Source organism: Ptychodera flava, chromosome 17 (assembly GCF_041260155.1).
Source record: "Ptychodera flava strain L36383 chromosome 17, AS_Pfla_20210202, whole genome shotgun sequence".
Lineage (NCBI taxonomy): Eukaryota > Metazoa > Hemichordata > Enteropneusta > Ptychoderidae > Ptychodera > Ptychodera flava.
In genome coordinates, this window is record NC_091944.1 from 37,507,798 (window position 1) to 37,521,313 (window position 13,516).

At 36.1% G+C, this 13,516-nt stretch overlaps 1 protein-coding gene across 4 annotated transcripts in view; it reads left to right on the forward strand.

The window, feature by feature from the left end:
- The window catches only part of LOC139116271 (brain-specific homeobox protein homolog), an 18,975-nt gene extending 7,646 nt beyond the window's left edge, over nt 1–11,329 (forward strand). For 2 of the 4 annotated variants that reach the window (XM_070678865.1, XM_070678866.1), the window contains exons 2-4: nt 4,435–5,065; nt 5,697–5,884; nt 10,292–11,329. In XM_070678865.1, the coding sequence (XP_070534966.1) occupies nt 4,798–5,065; nt 5,697–5,884; nt 10,292–10,546 (711 nt within the window). In that variant the 5' untranslated portion in view covers nt 4,435–4,797 and the 3' untranslated portion in view covers nt 10,547–11,329. The remainder of the gene's footprint in view (nt 1–4,434; nt 5,066–5,696; nt 5,885–10,291) is intronic. The other 2 variants (XM_070678868.1, XM_070678867.1) reach the window with 2 other exon arrangements.
- Nucleotides 11,330–13,516: the final 2,187 nt, after the last annotated feature.

Here is a 13,516-nt window from a genome sequence, read left to right on the forward strand (position 1 = left end):
AAATTTCTGAGATGTTGATGTTCATTTCCATCACATCTTCTGAACTATCTATATTAACCAAATCGAAAACAAAATAGCAAGGACTTCGTGTGATAATATCGAAATTACCCAATTCATTCCGCCTTATCTAATACATCTACACTCTACTCTACTCTACATTACACAACATACGTGACCTCAGTTCAACGTGAAACAATTGATTTGCTGTTTTATATCCGAATAATTGACTATTTTAATAAAAATAAATATCTGGCGTTCGTTATGGAGTAGACCCACCGTGATTGTAACTTATTTTATATGCTGAATAGTCACCTTGCCATATCTCAAGACAGTTCTGTGTTTGTCAATTAGGACTAGCAGTCAGTGGTAACCTTACAGTGAATCTCATTATTTATTGTACATTTTAGTTCGCCATGCAATATTCTTCTCGGAACATTCACCAGGACATTCACACTGTCTGCGAGTGATTGATTGATTGGTTGATTGATTGATTGATTGATACTCAATCATTTTGACCACCTTTGACGCTTTTTGAATAATCTATGAATATCGGGAGACATATCAGGACATGTATCGGAAGGTTTTAATGAGTAAGCTTAAATGGATCTGCAAGATCCATTTTTAGACAGCTGCAGATGTCATTTGCTCGATTTGATAGTTGTCATGTAGCAAGAATTTTACACATCAAATAAATGCCATAATACCTGTCGTCGCGATAACTTTTAAACTTTGCCGAAATCAAATCCTTCTACTTTGCTTTGTATTGACTTTTTGACGTGGAATTTAATTTCTCTGCTTTTATGCATTGATTTTTGTCGCTGTAGTATGCATAGGCGACAGAACACAAGGTGAATCATGAGAGAAAACTCCTCCCAGATGGCAATGACCAAACGATGGGATTGAGATCATTGTAATTTTGTCACTCTTATCAGAATTGAACAATGATTAATTGATTCTGCTACTTTAAAATCTAAAAGTAGCTATAAAGTGCTTCGCTGAGCCACCCTTTACCTTTGAATAGAAGTGAGTATTCTCCAGCTTAAAGCTGACAGATATCTGTAATTTTGTAAACTCCAATTGCTAGCCAACGCCGCGGCTTTTCGCTGTGTTGATTTTAAACTTTACCGGTAAATTATTTTAATTAATAAGATGTGAAAACTTTCTCTTAAGTAACTGTAGAAAATCACGCAGAAATGAATGCAAATATTTTGAAATGATTTCTTATCACTCTTGTAGGTTTATAGGTTTATTCAATTTGTGCATGCGGTAGAATGTACGGTAAAATGGCGCATGTCCCCATAAAGTTTATATATTATATATATATATATATATATATATATATATATATATATATATATATATATATATATATATATATATATATATATATTCCGTCATGGCTACAGCCTTAGTTTTCGTACATCGGAAAAGTCGTCAACTTATATCGCCTGGAGAAAGAGATCGAGTGATCGGATGAGGGCCCTAACATGTCGCTGTGAAACAGACTAGAATTCCACACTGGTGTACAAGGTACTCATTGACTGGTAATAATGGCGTATGCTTTGTTAGACTTTCTATGAAGGTCTAGTAGAAACACTCCAGTTGAAAGCAATGCTTAGTGTCACTTAGACTCAGCCAGATTTGACTTGGATCCATAATTGATTGAAATTAGACAAAGTAATAGCTGCAAATTGCTTGGCTTGGTAAAAGAGTGCTGTTGGCGCTCTATGCTTATGTCGCTCTCTGTATGGTTCGCCTGTATCCTACACTCCATTGAGTATCTGTACAAAGTGGTTAAAATTGCAGTAATTGAACGAAGTAAAGCCCTGGAGATAGCGCCTCTATATCTGAGTTCTAATTCCTACTCGTACTCACTTATCAACAGGAAACCATTTTTAGCTTCAGTTCAGACATTGATAGTCACTGAAGCATTCATCGCCAATGTTGGCTAATTCCCAAATCAACATCATAGGATGCACATACACCGCCGAAAGAAGTCTTTAAAAATTTTCAATAATTATTCAATGAGATTATTTGTCATGACGTACGATAATTTTAGTTGATTCATGTTTCTGTGATAAAAAACTGACGTTTTAACGTTTATAGTGTTTGGGTACTGTACGTCAGTTGACTCCTGCTGGTGAACATTGTGAATAAAATTGTCATAAATAGTGATTAAGAAGAAAAAGAGAAACGAAATATTTGATGACAATGTACAATTTCAGTTATGAATCTTTATGTTGATGCGCAGCTGTGATTATCTGTGATTGTTACCGAGCGAGGTTTGATTTCTCCAAAAAAATCTGTGTCTCTTTCGAAGCACAACGGCCGTATTTTGTCAATTATTTTTACACCTCGCGTTAGAAGTCGTCTGACATTCAGAGACACGAGTTTACACTACAACAACACTTTAATGTTCAACAAGGCAGACAATAGGCTGGCAGTGCCTGTGTCCTATCTTGAGGCCCATTATGACTTACTGCCACCTAGCGTATTTTCATAGCTAATATGTCACTAAATGCGTGTCTTCCGCCATTTTAATGAATACTAAATGGTTTAACTTGCTAGTAGCACTTTCACCTAAAAGACGGATATCATATGGAATACTAACTCCCAATACTCAATTAGCAGCCTTTTACCGCCAATAAGAAGTGCCTTACAAGTCAACAATGGGTTTTGCTAAAAAAGGAAATGTTGAGGGACACTTAACCGTGGTAGATGATGTTCAACAACCAGCGTCATCTTTCAAAGAGCTTCAAAATGTAGGCTTTAAATCTTTCTACATTTAGCCTCTCTTAACAGAAATATAGTTTCCATTATTTTAATTGAAAATCCTTTAGAGACGGAATTGAGAGGCTCCATCATAATTAATTTACTTTTCATACTTGACATGGCATCATCGATACCAGCGTCTGTACTATTTTGCTTTGGAATACAAAATACAACATTTGTTTCTAAGTCAGTAGATTTCTTTCTATAAAAGTCAACAAGTGGGATTATACGTACTTACATTTTTGGGGAATATTTTGTTTTGGAGTCGTGTACAGTCATTGGTCCCTTGTAACAACGTAAAAACAAAAGAGAAAATTTGACATAAAACTTCAGGGTTCCTCATTCACTGCATCATTTTTGCCAGATTGTTCGATGATAACACCTAGCTTTTGTTTCTATCTCGGTGAAACCATACTACAGAAATTTACCGACAAGAAGTAAATTAAAATGTTAGTGTTATGTCATCGTTGCATCCACAAGCAACCGTTATACAGTTGATACATGTTTTACATCACTTGCGCTTTTGAAATTGTCTAGGCAACAAAAACATTGAATTGGCTAAGATCTCTATTGTATTGTTGTTTCTGAGCCGACATTATTAGTGTTTTGCGCACCATCGATGGCAAAGCCGATGGGTTTGTGTAGAAAATGGAGGCTGAACGTCGTGACAACGGGATGTTATTAGATCCAATTGTAAAAGACTATCCAACGATTTTCTCTAAAAACAGCTTGTTGTCGGCAACTGTAGAGGTAAACATAGTAATCCGCCCCTGTCGTTACTGATCACGTGACTTTCTGAAAAGGGGTATCATTGTTATAATAACAGCCTCTGGTCAATTTCAAATGATCACAATTTGGAGTTATTATGGACTTTAATGGAGGGCTGTCACACGTTCATTATCCTATTTATGATTGTAATCATTTACAATTTGTAGTGTGTTTTGGAAGATTATACAACAGTCATTTCGGCGAATACTTTAATTGGCTTAAACATTGGCCATGGTAAAACGTACCAGATACGACCATTCAACCTCAACTTCAAGATCAACCACATTTGATTCTGACTTCATACAGCACCACTTCCAGTACCATTGCTCTCCTACACGATAACTTGGCCATTTAACCCTTTCCGCCAAGAAGCGTTGCAAACCCCTACAAATAAAAATAGCGTGGTTTGATCATGATATGGAAATACAGCGAATGAATTAGGGTAAAAAACAACATTTGGAGACACTCGTTGCTAGAATAACATTGACAATCACGAGGACAACTTCACTGTTTCCCGGTCTTGTATAGTCACTCAAAAAATTAAGTAGAAAGTTTGAAATCTAAACGTTTTCCTCTTCGTCGGCGACAATGTCGCTCATAATGACGTCCAGTGTGAAAAATCTTCGTCATAAAAACCCGAGGAAAAGATTTTTTAATGTAAATGCATATCCCAGAAAAGAATAGAAAAGATTAAAATTCAGATTGATTGATGAATGTGATATTATCATCCTGCATATTAGAGATACCTAAAAAGACTTCTGTGAATTTCCTTTAGTGTAAGGCTAAGGTGTGGATGTGGTCGCCGTGGACGTTATCGGTTAACGTTAATGTATATGCATAATTTTTATCATTAAGCATTGAGATTATAATACATCATAATTTTACCTTCTACAGCTAACCAACGACGACCAACCAATTACATTACCCGAATGGCAACGCGTACTAATATAATGGATTGGCAAGAGTTATGCGGCTGTTCAATCACTCGGATACTGCCGCGTTTGGCAGGGAATGCATTATTTTAAGAGTGGTAGGCAAGCAAAGGCAAGAATACCATTGGCTGTATCGATATCTTAAACTACATGTAAGAAGCGTACATCCTTCTAATGTAGTAGAATTGCCAAGTGACGAACTCTCTCTCTCTGGACTTTAGTTGCCTGTTCAAGTTCTCTGACTACTGAAAGTAGACGTTCAAATTTTACAACTTTGGACAGAATTGTACAAAAATTGCATTTTTACACGGTAGTGCAACACAAGATGATGAATTTTGAGGCACCTGCCAATCGTCCAACTTCCTTCCTCATAGATGACATTCTGGTCAGTAAAACGGCGACCACTCCGAAACATCTAGCTGACTTAGCGGCAGTGTCCATGTCCCATGCCCGGTCATCGATCTACGAATATGGCTTGTCTTGCAGCATACCATCGACGTCGGCCACGGCATACAGCGGTTTCCTTGCCACACATGCACTCCACCCGTACGCCAAAGCGACAATAGATCACCCATACATTTTACCGGCTCACCGTAAGTATTGTCTCATCATTGTAAAACTTGACTTTCGATGATTAACGACAAGGCTGTATTCAATGACAGTAAGTGACGACCTTTATATAAAGGATATGCCAACACTGAATGCTATAGTGTTTACCACACAATATAGAACATGACAAGACAGAACAAATCCTGACCTGTTTAAATGAATACTGTGTTTACAATTTCACTGTATATCAAAATAAGGCAGAGATCAACATAGGATTGTGAATTGCATCTAACCTAGCTCCGCTACTGGCTAGTTCCACTACTGTAAACGGTCGCCATCTTATTTACTTGAGGGTTTGATTTCTTCTTTGTTGCAGTTTTATTTCATAACGTCTTATCTCTGGTTTCTATTGATATTAAAGACAACTATCACCCTTGGTGAAAGTGAATTGAGCCAATAGAGTTCAAAGTTACCCTCCCGTGGAATTCTTTCGTTCAAGTCATTAGAGAACTGCCATTGCGCCTTGAGTAAATTAAACTAGCATGATGTCCTCTCTTGCTGTCAATCTCGAGCCATCCCGCACTCCCAGACATAACTATCGACGGTGGTCAGTTTATCTCCAATATTCCTCTCCAAAGACTTTAACAGTTACCGTATCTGACTTTCTGTTCTTAGCTGGATACGGTTACTCACCACTTTTCCACGCCGATGCTGCGGGTAAACATTGTCGACGACGGAAAGCCAGAACGGTATTTTCAGACCAACAATTGAACGGTTTGGAGAGAAGATTTGAAAACCAGCGTTATTTATCAACACCGGAGAGAGTGGAATTGGCCGCATCGCTTAGTCTCTCGGAAACTCAGGCAAGAGAAATAATGTTATTAAATCTTTCTGACTTTCATCAAATTTTACTGACAGAAAAAAGCCATGCACAAGCCGAAATACATGTATGCGGAGGCTTGGCGCTTATCCTAAATGTTAATCTGTATCTTCAGTCATCTGACAATATTGATAATCAGGTGGCTTTCCTAAAAAAGAATCTGTTTTCACAGTTTTGATAATAGGGTTATTTGAAAAGTTATTTCCAAATTTTGTGAGACAGGATAATAACAGTACTGTGATTGAATATTCGAACATTGAGAACTCTGACTTGCTTGTTCGTTCAGTAAAATATCAACAAGATAGCATCTGAATAGAGTCAGATCGTTTCATAAAGTAATATAATAAGGTGTTTCCAGGGGAATTTAAGGACAGCAAAGGCTCCTCTTGAAATCTTGGCATTGGCCATTTGGACGTAGGTTGTAGATGACTTGGGAGACAATGAAGGGATCGTACCAAATTAAACTTGACCTGTTGAATATAACTCTATACCATATCTACTGTACTTTTGACCATTTTCCGATTTTACGATATCAATTTTTTTTTACTTAGAGTTGTGAAATGTACCGAAGCCAAGGTAATTTTCGCGTAGATCGTATTTTAAACGCATTAACATTGCAGAAAGACATCACATCAGGAAGTAACAAAACTGACTTTTGTCAAAGCCAGCCTGTAGTTTTCTAATTTTATAGATGTCAAATGCAGCTGAACTTCAAAAGGTGGCTGTCGTTTATTTTTCCCGTGATATGTCGTTATCTACCTTTGGGGAAAATAAAAGCACGACTTTACTGGTGTCAAAAGTTTGATTTGTTTTGAATTAGGTGTCGATCATTAGAGTGGCCTGTAATTAACTGAATGCATAGCTTTATTGTCAGAATTTCAACGCGGTCCTTAAGGAAAACACAGTACAACACTCCTGAACAATATGTAGCATTCAAAACTGACGACAGGGCGGTGAAGTTTATCGCCTAGTTAGTCATTGCTCGATACAGAATGAGATTTCACTTCGGTAATACTCTGCGTACTTTGTCTTCAACATTGATGATTGTAGATTACATGGAAATGTACATAGTATTTCTAGTAATCATCGACTTTTCTGTCATATCAGCTATGAATCGTCTTGGTGAGTTACGGTTACTTATAAATGGTATTTGAAGTACATGTACAGCAAATGAAGGAAATTTGCTGTAATGCTAAATGTTCCGTCATGAATGCAAAGTTTTTAAAAATTGGTGCATTTAAAGCTGTTTAAACACGATTGGAACTAATTTGGGATAATTGGATCTTCATATTTTTCAAATTTCTCAAAAATGTCAGGTGCCCTATGGCTGAATGCCACAATATTACAAATTACTCATAAAAAACAAGTGTGTAACGTAAAAAGAAAAGCAGATGAGCTTACATTTGCAGATTTAAAGACATTACTTCACCATCCAATTATCCCAAATTATTTCCAATCGTGTTTTAAGTATTTCGATATAGCTTTAATTACTTTCTTTTACAACATATTTCCGTGAGCAACGTGGTAACAAAAACCTGTTGTTAGTCAAACAGTGATTTTAAAAAAAACTTACGTTCTCGTTACTCTACAAATAAAATAGTGTTGCGTTTATTTGTGCTTTACCTTAATTTGAAAATGATGTCAATTCCAAAACTACTCTTTAAGTCACTCAAAACTTTGGAAAGACTGGTTTCACTTCCTCAGCACTTATCAACTAATGAGATCGACTCAAACTGTAGCGCTTCCCATCGTATAAGATCAAAAAGTGATGTCATACACAGCATTAAACAAGATTGTCATCAACCGAAGTTTAAATGTTAGATATGTTTTCATTTCAATGCTGTCAGTATATGAGTGCACTAGGAGCGCATAAGCGTTACGATAAAAGTAATCAGTTTATGCTTTAGAATCATTGCTGGAACATTGACATCGACTGCGAAAGCAGTGTGACAAACAAATTCAGAGTTAAATTTTCCCATTTCCCAACAAACTGCTTTTCTAAATTTACATCAAATCAACGGTAAATGATCGATCTTCATTCAAGGTTCAATATGCTAATCTCAATACTGAAAGTTGTAATTTTGTTTCTAGATTTTCTCTCAAGTCGCTTAATTCTCTGGAATGTGAACGACGGTGTAGAAGGCGACCTTCCTTTTCTGAAGTTAAACAGTGTCTACAATAATTCGTAAATAATTGTATCTAGTTCGAAATTAAGACGTGTATCCACGACCAAGGAGATAACCTAGCAAATAGATGTATCATAACTGAAAACCTTCCACCATTTTTATGTTCATAGTATGCTTCTGATTGTAGATCCTAAGAATATAAGAAAGCAACACATTTCTTAGAATATTAAAAGACAGACACGATAAGTTTTAAGACAAGTACCGAGAATCAACACTTTTGTTCCGGTTTTGTGTAAAAGTCCAGTGAAAGCACAGCATTGAGACTTTGGATTTTGTCCCTTGGTTATCCACCGCACAGCATTTCTCTTGTGAAAATGAATTTGAGGTCATTCAAGTCACGGATATGATGAGATTTCACTCTCAGGCAATAGAGTAGCCGGTTTCAACCAGGCCCTGCAGAATTTGAGACTTCTAGACGCGTAGATGTCTGTTTCCAGAGGCGTTGAAGTGTATCGATGAATTCTACGGCCGTGTAGAAAGTTTTAGACATCGCAGTAGCGTTTAAATATCATATAAGGCTGCGTTCACAAAAAACGTTTAGGGGGGTTGGAGGAATTCAGGGGGGATTCGAAAATTTTTGGGGTAGTAGAGGGGGGACTTGAAATTTTTTGGTTCCCTTTTATGTTTTACATTTTCCAATTCAATTTTTTTAGGTAATTCAATGAAAAATGAATACCATTTTTATGTCATCCAATTGTTGTAATGTTAGTAAAAATTTAACAAAATCTAGAAACCATTTTGTTACATTTCATGACTTTTATCTCGAAAAAATCTAAACATGTGTGATTTGTTGTAAAAAACCAAACAAGCCTATAATTAATAGGGCATAAGCTGCAAATGTTGATGATTTTTGCAATATTTCTATGTAATGTATCAGCTACAGTTTCTTGCTGTCTCCCTACAGCATGCTTAAACACACAATATTCAGTTTGTCGACGAAGCCTGTTTATATTAATATGTATTAGGTGATGATTTAATTAGAGTCCAGACTGACAGTCAGTTGTCAGTGATACAAATGCATGCTACACATACACAGGCTGTGATAGCATGCTGAATACTGGACAATTCAACATGCTGTAGGGAGTAGAATAAGAACTCAGTTATATAAACTGAACAAAAATATTGTCAAAAGTATCTAAATTAATACATATGGAAGCAACATATGGAAGACCAGGAGACTTGAAAAGTTATCCTGAATTTTTTAATTCTGGCATATGAGAATAATCAAATATTAAAGAAAAAAATATGGGGTCACCATGGTTGATTTTCTAAATTTTCACATTCTTGTCATAAAATAATACAAAAGTAAAACTTTGAACAGTAAAGACTAAATGAAAAAATATGTGAATAAATGGAATTATTTATTTTTAACCAAATTTGCCATTATTACACCCAAAATTTCAAAGATTAAAACATTAATATTTTAGCCTTCCAATATTGTCAATTTTGAGTAGCATCTAATTCATATGTGTCTTGTACTTTTGAAACAAATTTTTGGTAGGTCACTGTACTCAGCTTTTTTACAATATGGCAGTTAGCCAGAATTCACAATTTGCCTACTCTCTCATGATCGTCATTTTGTGTGCTTTTCGGCAGGAGCGATTGACCTGGCCAGAGTTGGATTAACTCAAGTTGGCTTAGACTGATAAATCCAAAAAGTTCACTGATGCCTTTTAAATGACTTGTCTTAGGAATATGACTTTACAAATTGCTAATAACAGTGTAGTGTTGAACATCTGCGAGCGGAATGGCGCAATACTTGATTTTTCTGCATGCACATCCTTTACAAATATGCGGACTTGAGATAGTTGGGAGGGACTTGTAAAATTTTGATCATTATAGAGGGGGAGCATTTGAAAATTTTTTAGGGTATTGAGGGGGGATCTGAAAAAAAAATTAAAATTTCAATCGCGATTCCTCCAGTCCCCCCATCGTTATTTGTGAACGCAGCCTAAATACTTTGCTTATCCTCAAAAACTTCTTTAATGTCATCATCACCGATTAATACACACAACAATTCCTTAAACTGGCAAACACGAAGATAGGTTCTTTACACAGGATGTGAATGAAAAGATAATAAAAGGATCAAAGTAGAAATTAATTGCAGTGTCAAACATTGTTTTAAAATCGCGATCCAGTTAATGACATGCGAAGCATCCTGGTAAGTAAGCTTTATTTACATTTTATGGCGGTGATTTTTTCAGGTGAAGACGTGGTTTCAAAATCGACGTATGAAGCACAAGAAACAAATGAAAAAAGTCGACGACAGTCAAACCAAGAGTGATGTAGAAAACCTGGAAAGTTTAGAAGAAAATCAGGACAAATTTGACAATTTGCGCGAGTTAGACATGGAGTTGAAGGAGGATGGGCAGACAGCAGAAAATGGACACGAAAAAACTCCAGATGTATTAGCATTGACTTCGGATACAAAGAAAGACAATGTTGAAATTGCAAGATGAAAATAGAATTTGGGACATCCTATCCTATCCGTTTACATTTGAATGGACTTGTTAAAGGAACATATACCGGTATTTTGATTTTCTAAGTGACTCTTTCTTGCAACGGAACGTTGATTTGAAAGTTCAATGTGAGTAATTATTCATTGTGGTCAATGAATAATCTTGACTCGGGTCAAAATTTTGTTTTGCATTTGTCTGTAAGTGAGACGCTTAAGGATTTACGATGAGTTAAAAATGCTACACCTATATCAGCTATGAGTAGGGAAAAACAGAAAAAGTTCTGGATTTCAATCTCGTGTTCGTAATATATATATATATATATATATATATATATATATATATATATATATATATATATATATATATATATATATATATATCATGCAGACTTTGTATCATTATTTATGAGAGATGAAAGTAAACAACACACAGACGTACATTTCTGGAAATCGAAAATTTTGAATTTTGCTGCAAATGTTGTAAAACCTGACAGTTATTTCGTCGGGTACAAACTCGTTGCAACTTTACTCTCTTTGGAATTTAAAAAAAAATCTACATCAATGCCATTTCGTTCATCAATTATTTCGTATAAAGTCAGTTATTGACAATACTCATAAGTGATTGAAAAGGACTGACGAAACATAAGTGTGGTACTCAGCGACTGTAAAGGTACAGAGCACGTCTTTTCAGAAAGTATTGATGTTACAACCTCAACACGGATTTGTTACTATTTAATTTTCTATTTTGCACTTTTTAATGTATCATAAATTATATCTGACAACATCTGATGAAGCAGTGGGTATCATTTCTTTTTGCTTCGTGACAATGTTAATGGCGATTAGCGGTAAACAATTATCTATTTATAACGACGCTCTGGTTTCTCTGGATGGAACTTTCCAGGAAGCAATGGTTAATTTTCATAGTGACGTCAACCACCATGGTTGTCATATCGTTTCTCTTACATCCAAATTGTTTTACATTGCCCTACATGAGGCTACTTAGCATCTTTTCAAAGTCGAAGTTCAAAATATTGCAACTAGTTTCTAGCTTTGTTGCAGCAAACTTTATCAAACGGTATACGACACGTTGAGTTTGCTAATCGGGTTGAAGACAACGCCATATATGAGAACCAGAGGTTGAGATCTGACTGTCTGTAACACAACCCACTTCATTGCATCACAGGGCCAAAATATACTCCTACCTTATAGTATGCGCGCGAAAATGAGTTTGAAACTTTTGTTTGAATAACATATCTACAGGTTCCGCAAAACAACGCATAATATTCAATGTTTTGTCACCATAAAGACATGGAGTCACTGGGAGAGTGGAGTCACTGCACAGCTGTAACACATACTGTAGTATGCACTGGTGGGTGAACCATTGTTAGTAAAAACAGTTCTACACAGAGACTGAATTCAATTCAAGAACACTAAATCAATGGTCCGCCTTATGATTTCAAAGTCATTGTAAATCTGACCTTTTGCGAGAGAAAAACACATTGCCAAGGCTGAAACAATGGCTTGTTAGATAGACCATGAATACTCTGCGTTCATGGTTTCCCATTTAAAAGAGTAACAATTTACAGGGAGTCCAGTTATTTAAGAGATCTTGCAAGACAATAGTTCAGCATTGTGCTTGATATCTGAAGCGACAGAACACGATTGTTTATCTTCTGACTAGTCAGAATATTTCTTAGAATCCAGAAAAATTGGTTTATGATCAAGTTTTAATTTAAAACCCATGGATTTGTCTATGACGATCTTTGATGACATGGGCAATTGAAGAAGTGACCATGACGAACGACTGTCGCTAGCTGTAACGATAAACTGGACACTTGTATCAATTAGACAAGCATCGGTGGCATCACAGTTGTTGAAAAACGTCGAAACAAGTTGAAGTATTTGAATTGTTGACAATGGGAGAATCGATGAGACTCATCAATAGAAATACATTGGCTTTGACACTATCAAGTACTCTATTCGTGATTTCAATGACAAACTGGTTTCTTTTGAAATTGAAGGAGGGGATTGAATATGACGTGAACATGATCAACTCAATGATGAGTTAACTACAATCATTATGTCTTCATCTGCTTACCATTGAACAAACACTGTGCCTCAGATTTAGCAGACACCTCCATGACGAATTCTTATCCATCTCAATCCCCGAGGCTATCGGTTAATCGTCTCATTCACACTTGCCCCATTACACGTTACATGAATAGCCACTTAGCAAAGCCGTACACAACTCATTCAAAATGTAATCGTCATTTTATCGGACAATCCAGTAATTGATATACGTTGTAGAAATTATTCGAACAAATATACTATTGTAGGAAGACCGCTGCTAAGGCCGGACATATGAATATTAGACTTTGAAAACTTCTTGAATAATATTTTGGCGCTGTCCTTCTTGTGGAAGTACCATGAATTGTCTGCACAAGGGGGATGGCTATCACAGTTCAACTCGCGTACTTTATAAACAAAGAAAAGTGAGCAATTAAAGTCAGATTTCCTGTCGCAGTCAGAGGAGGTCACTCACTGAAGTATAAGATAGATGATCAACATGAAGATTTTACAAGCCGAGAGACTCCAAATAAACCTGTATTTGCAAGTTTCTCAATAACATTTTATATACTAGTTGTATCGTCCCTAAACTTCAAAGCATTGGTAGGTTTTGTTACAGTTTGCTTTAAGAAAAGTTAACTTGTGAAAGGCTACGCTTGATAATTTCGGTTTATAAATATATGTTTTCATTTCTCTAATGTTGTTGACACTGCTAAAGAGTGTTATTTTCCCTTTCAGTGGTGTTGTATTTGCATTTGTTTGACTCACCACCAACTGTGGATTCAACTAAGAAACGACATTCACGGGTTGTGGAACCTGAACGCTGTGACGTTAGTTCAAAAAAACTGACGTAAGAAAGACATTTGAAAGTGATAACCCGCATGACAATGTAATTTGTGAAGTC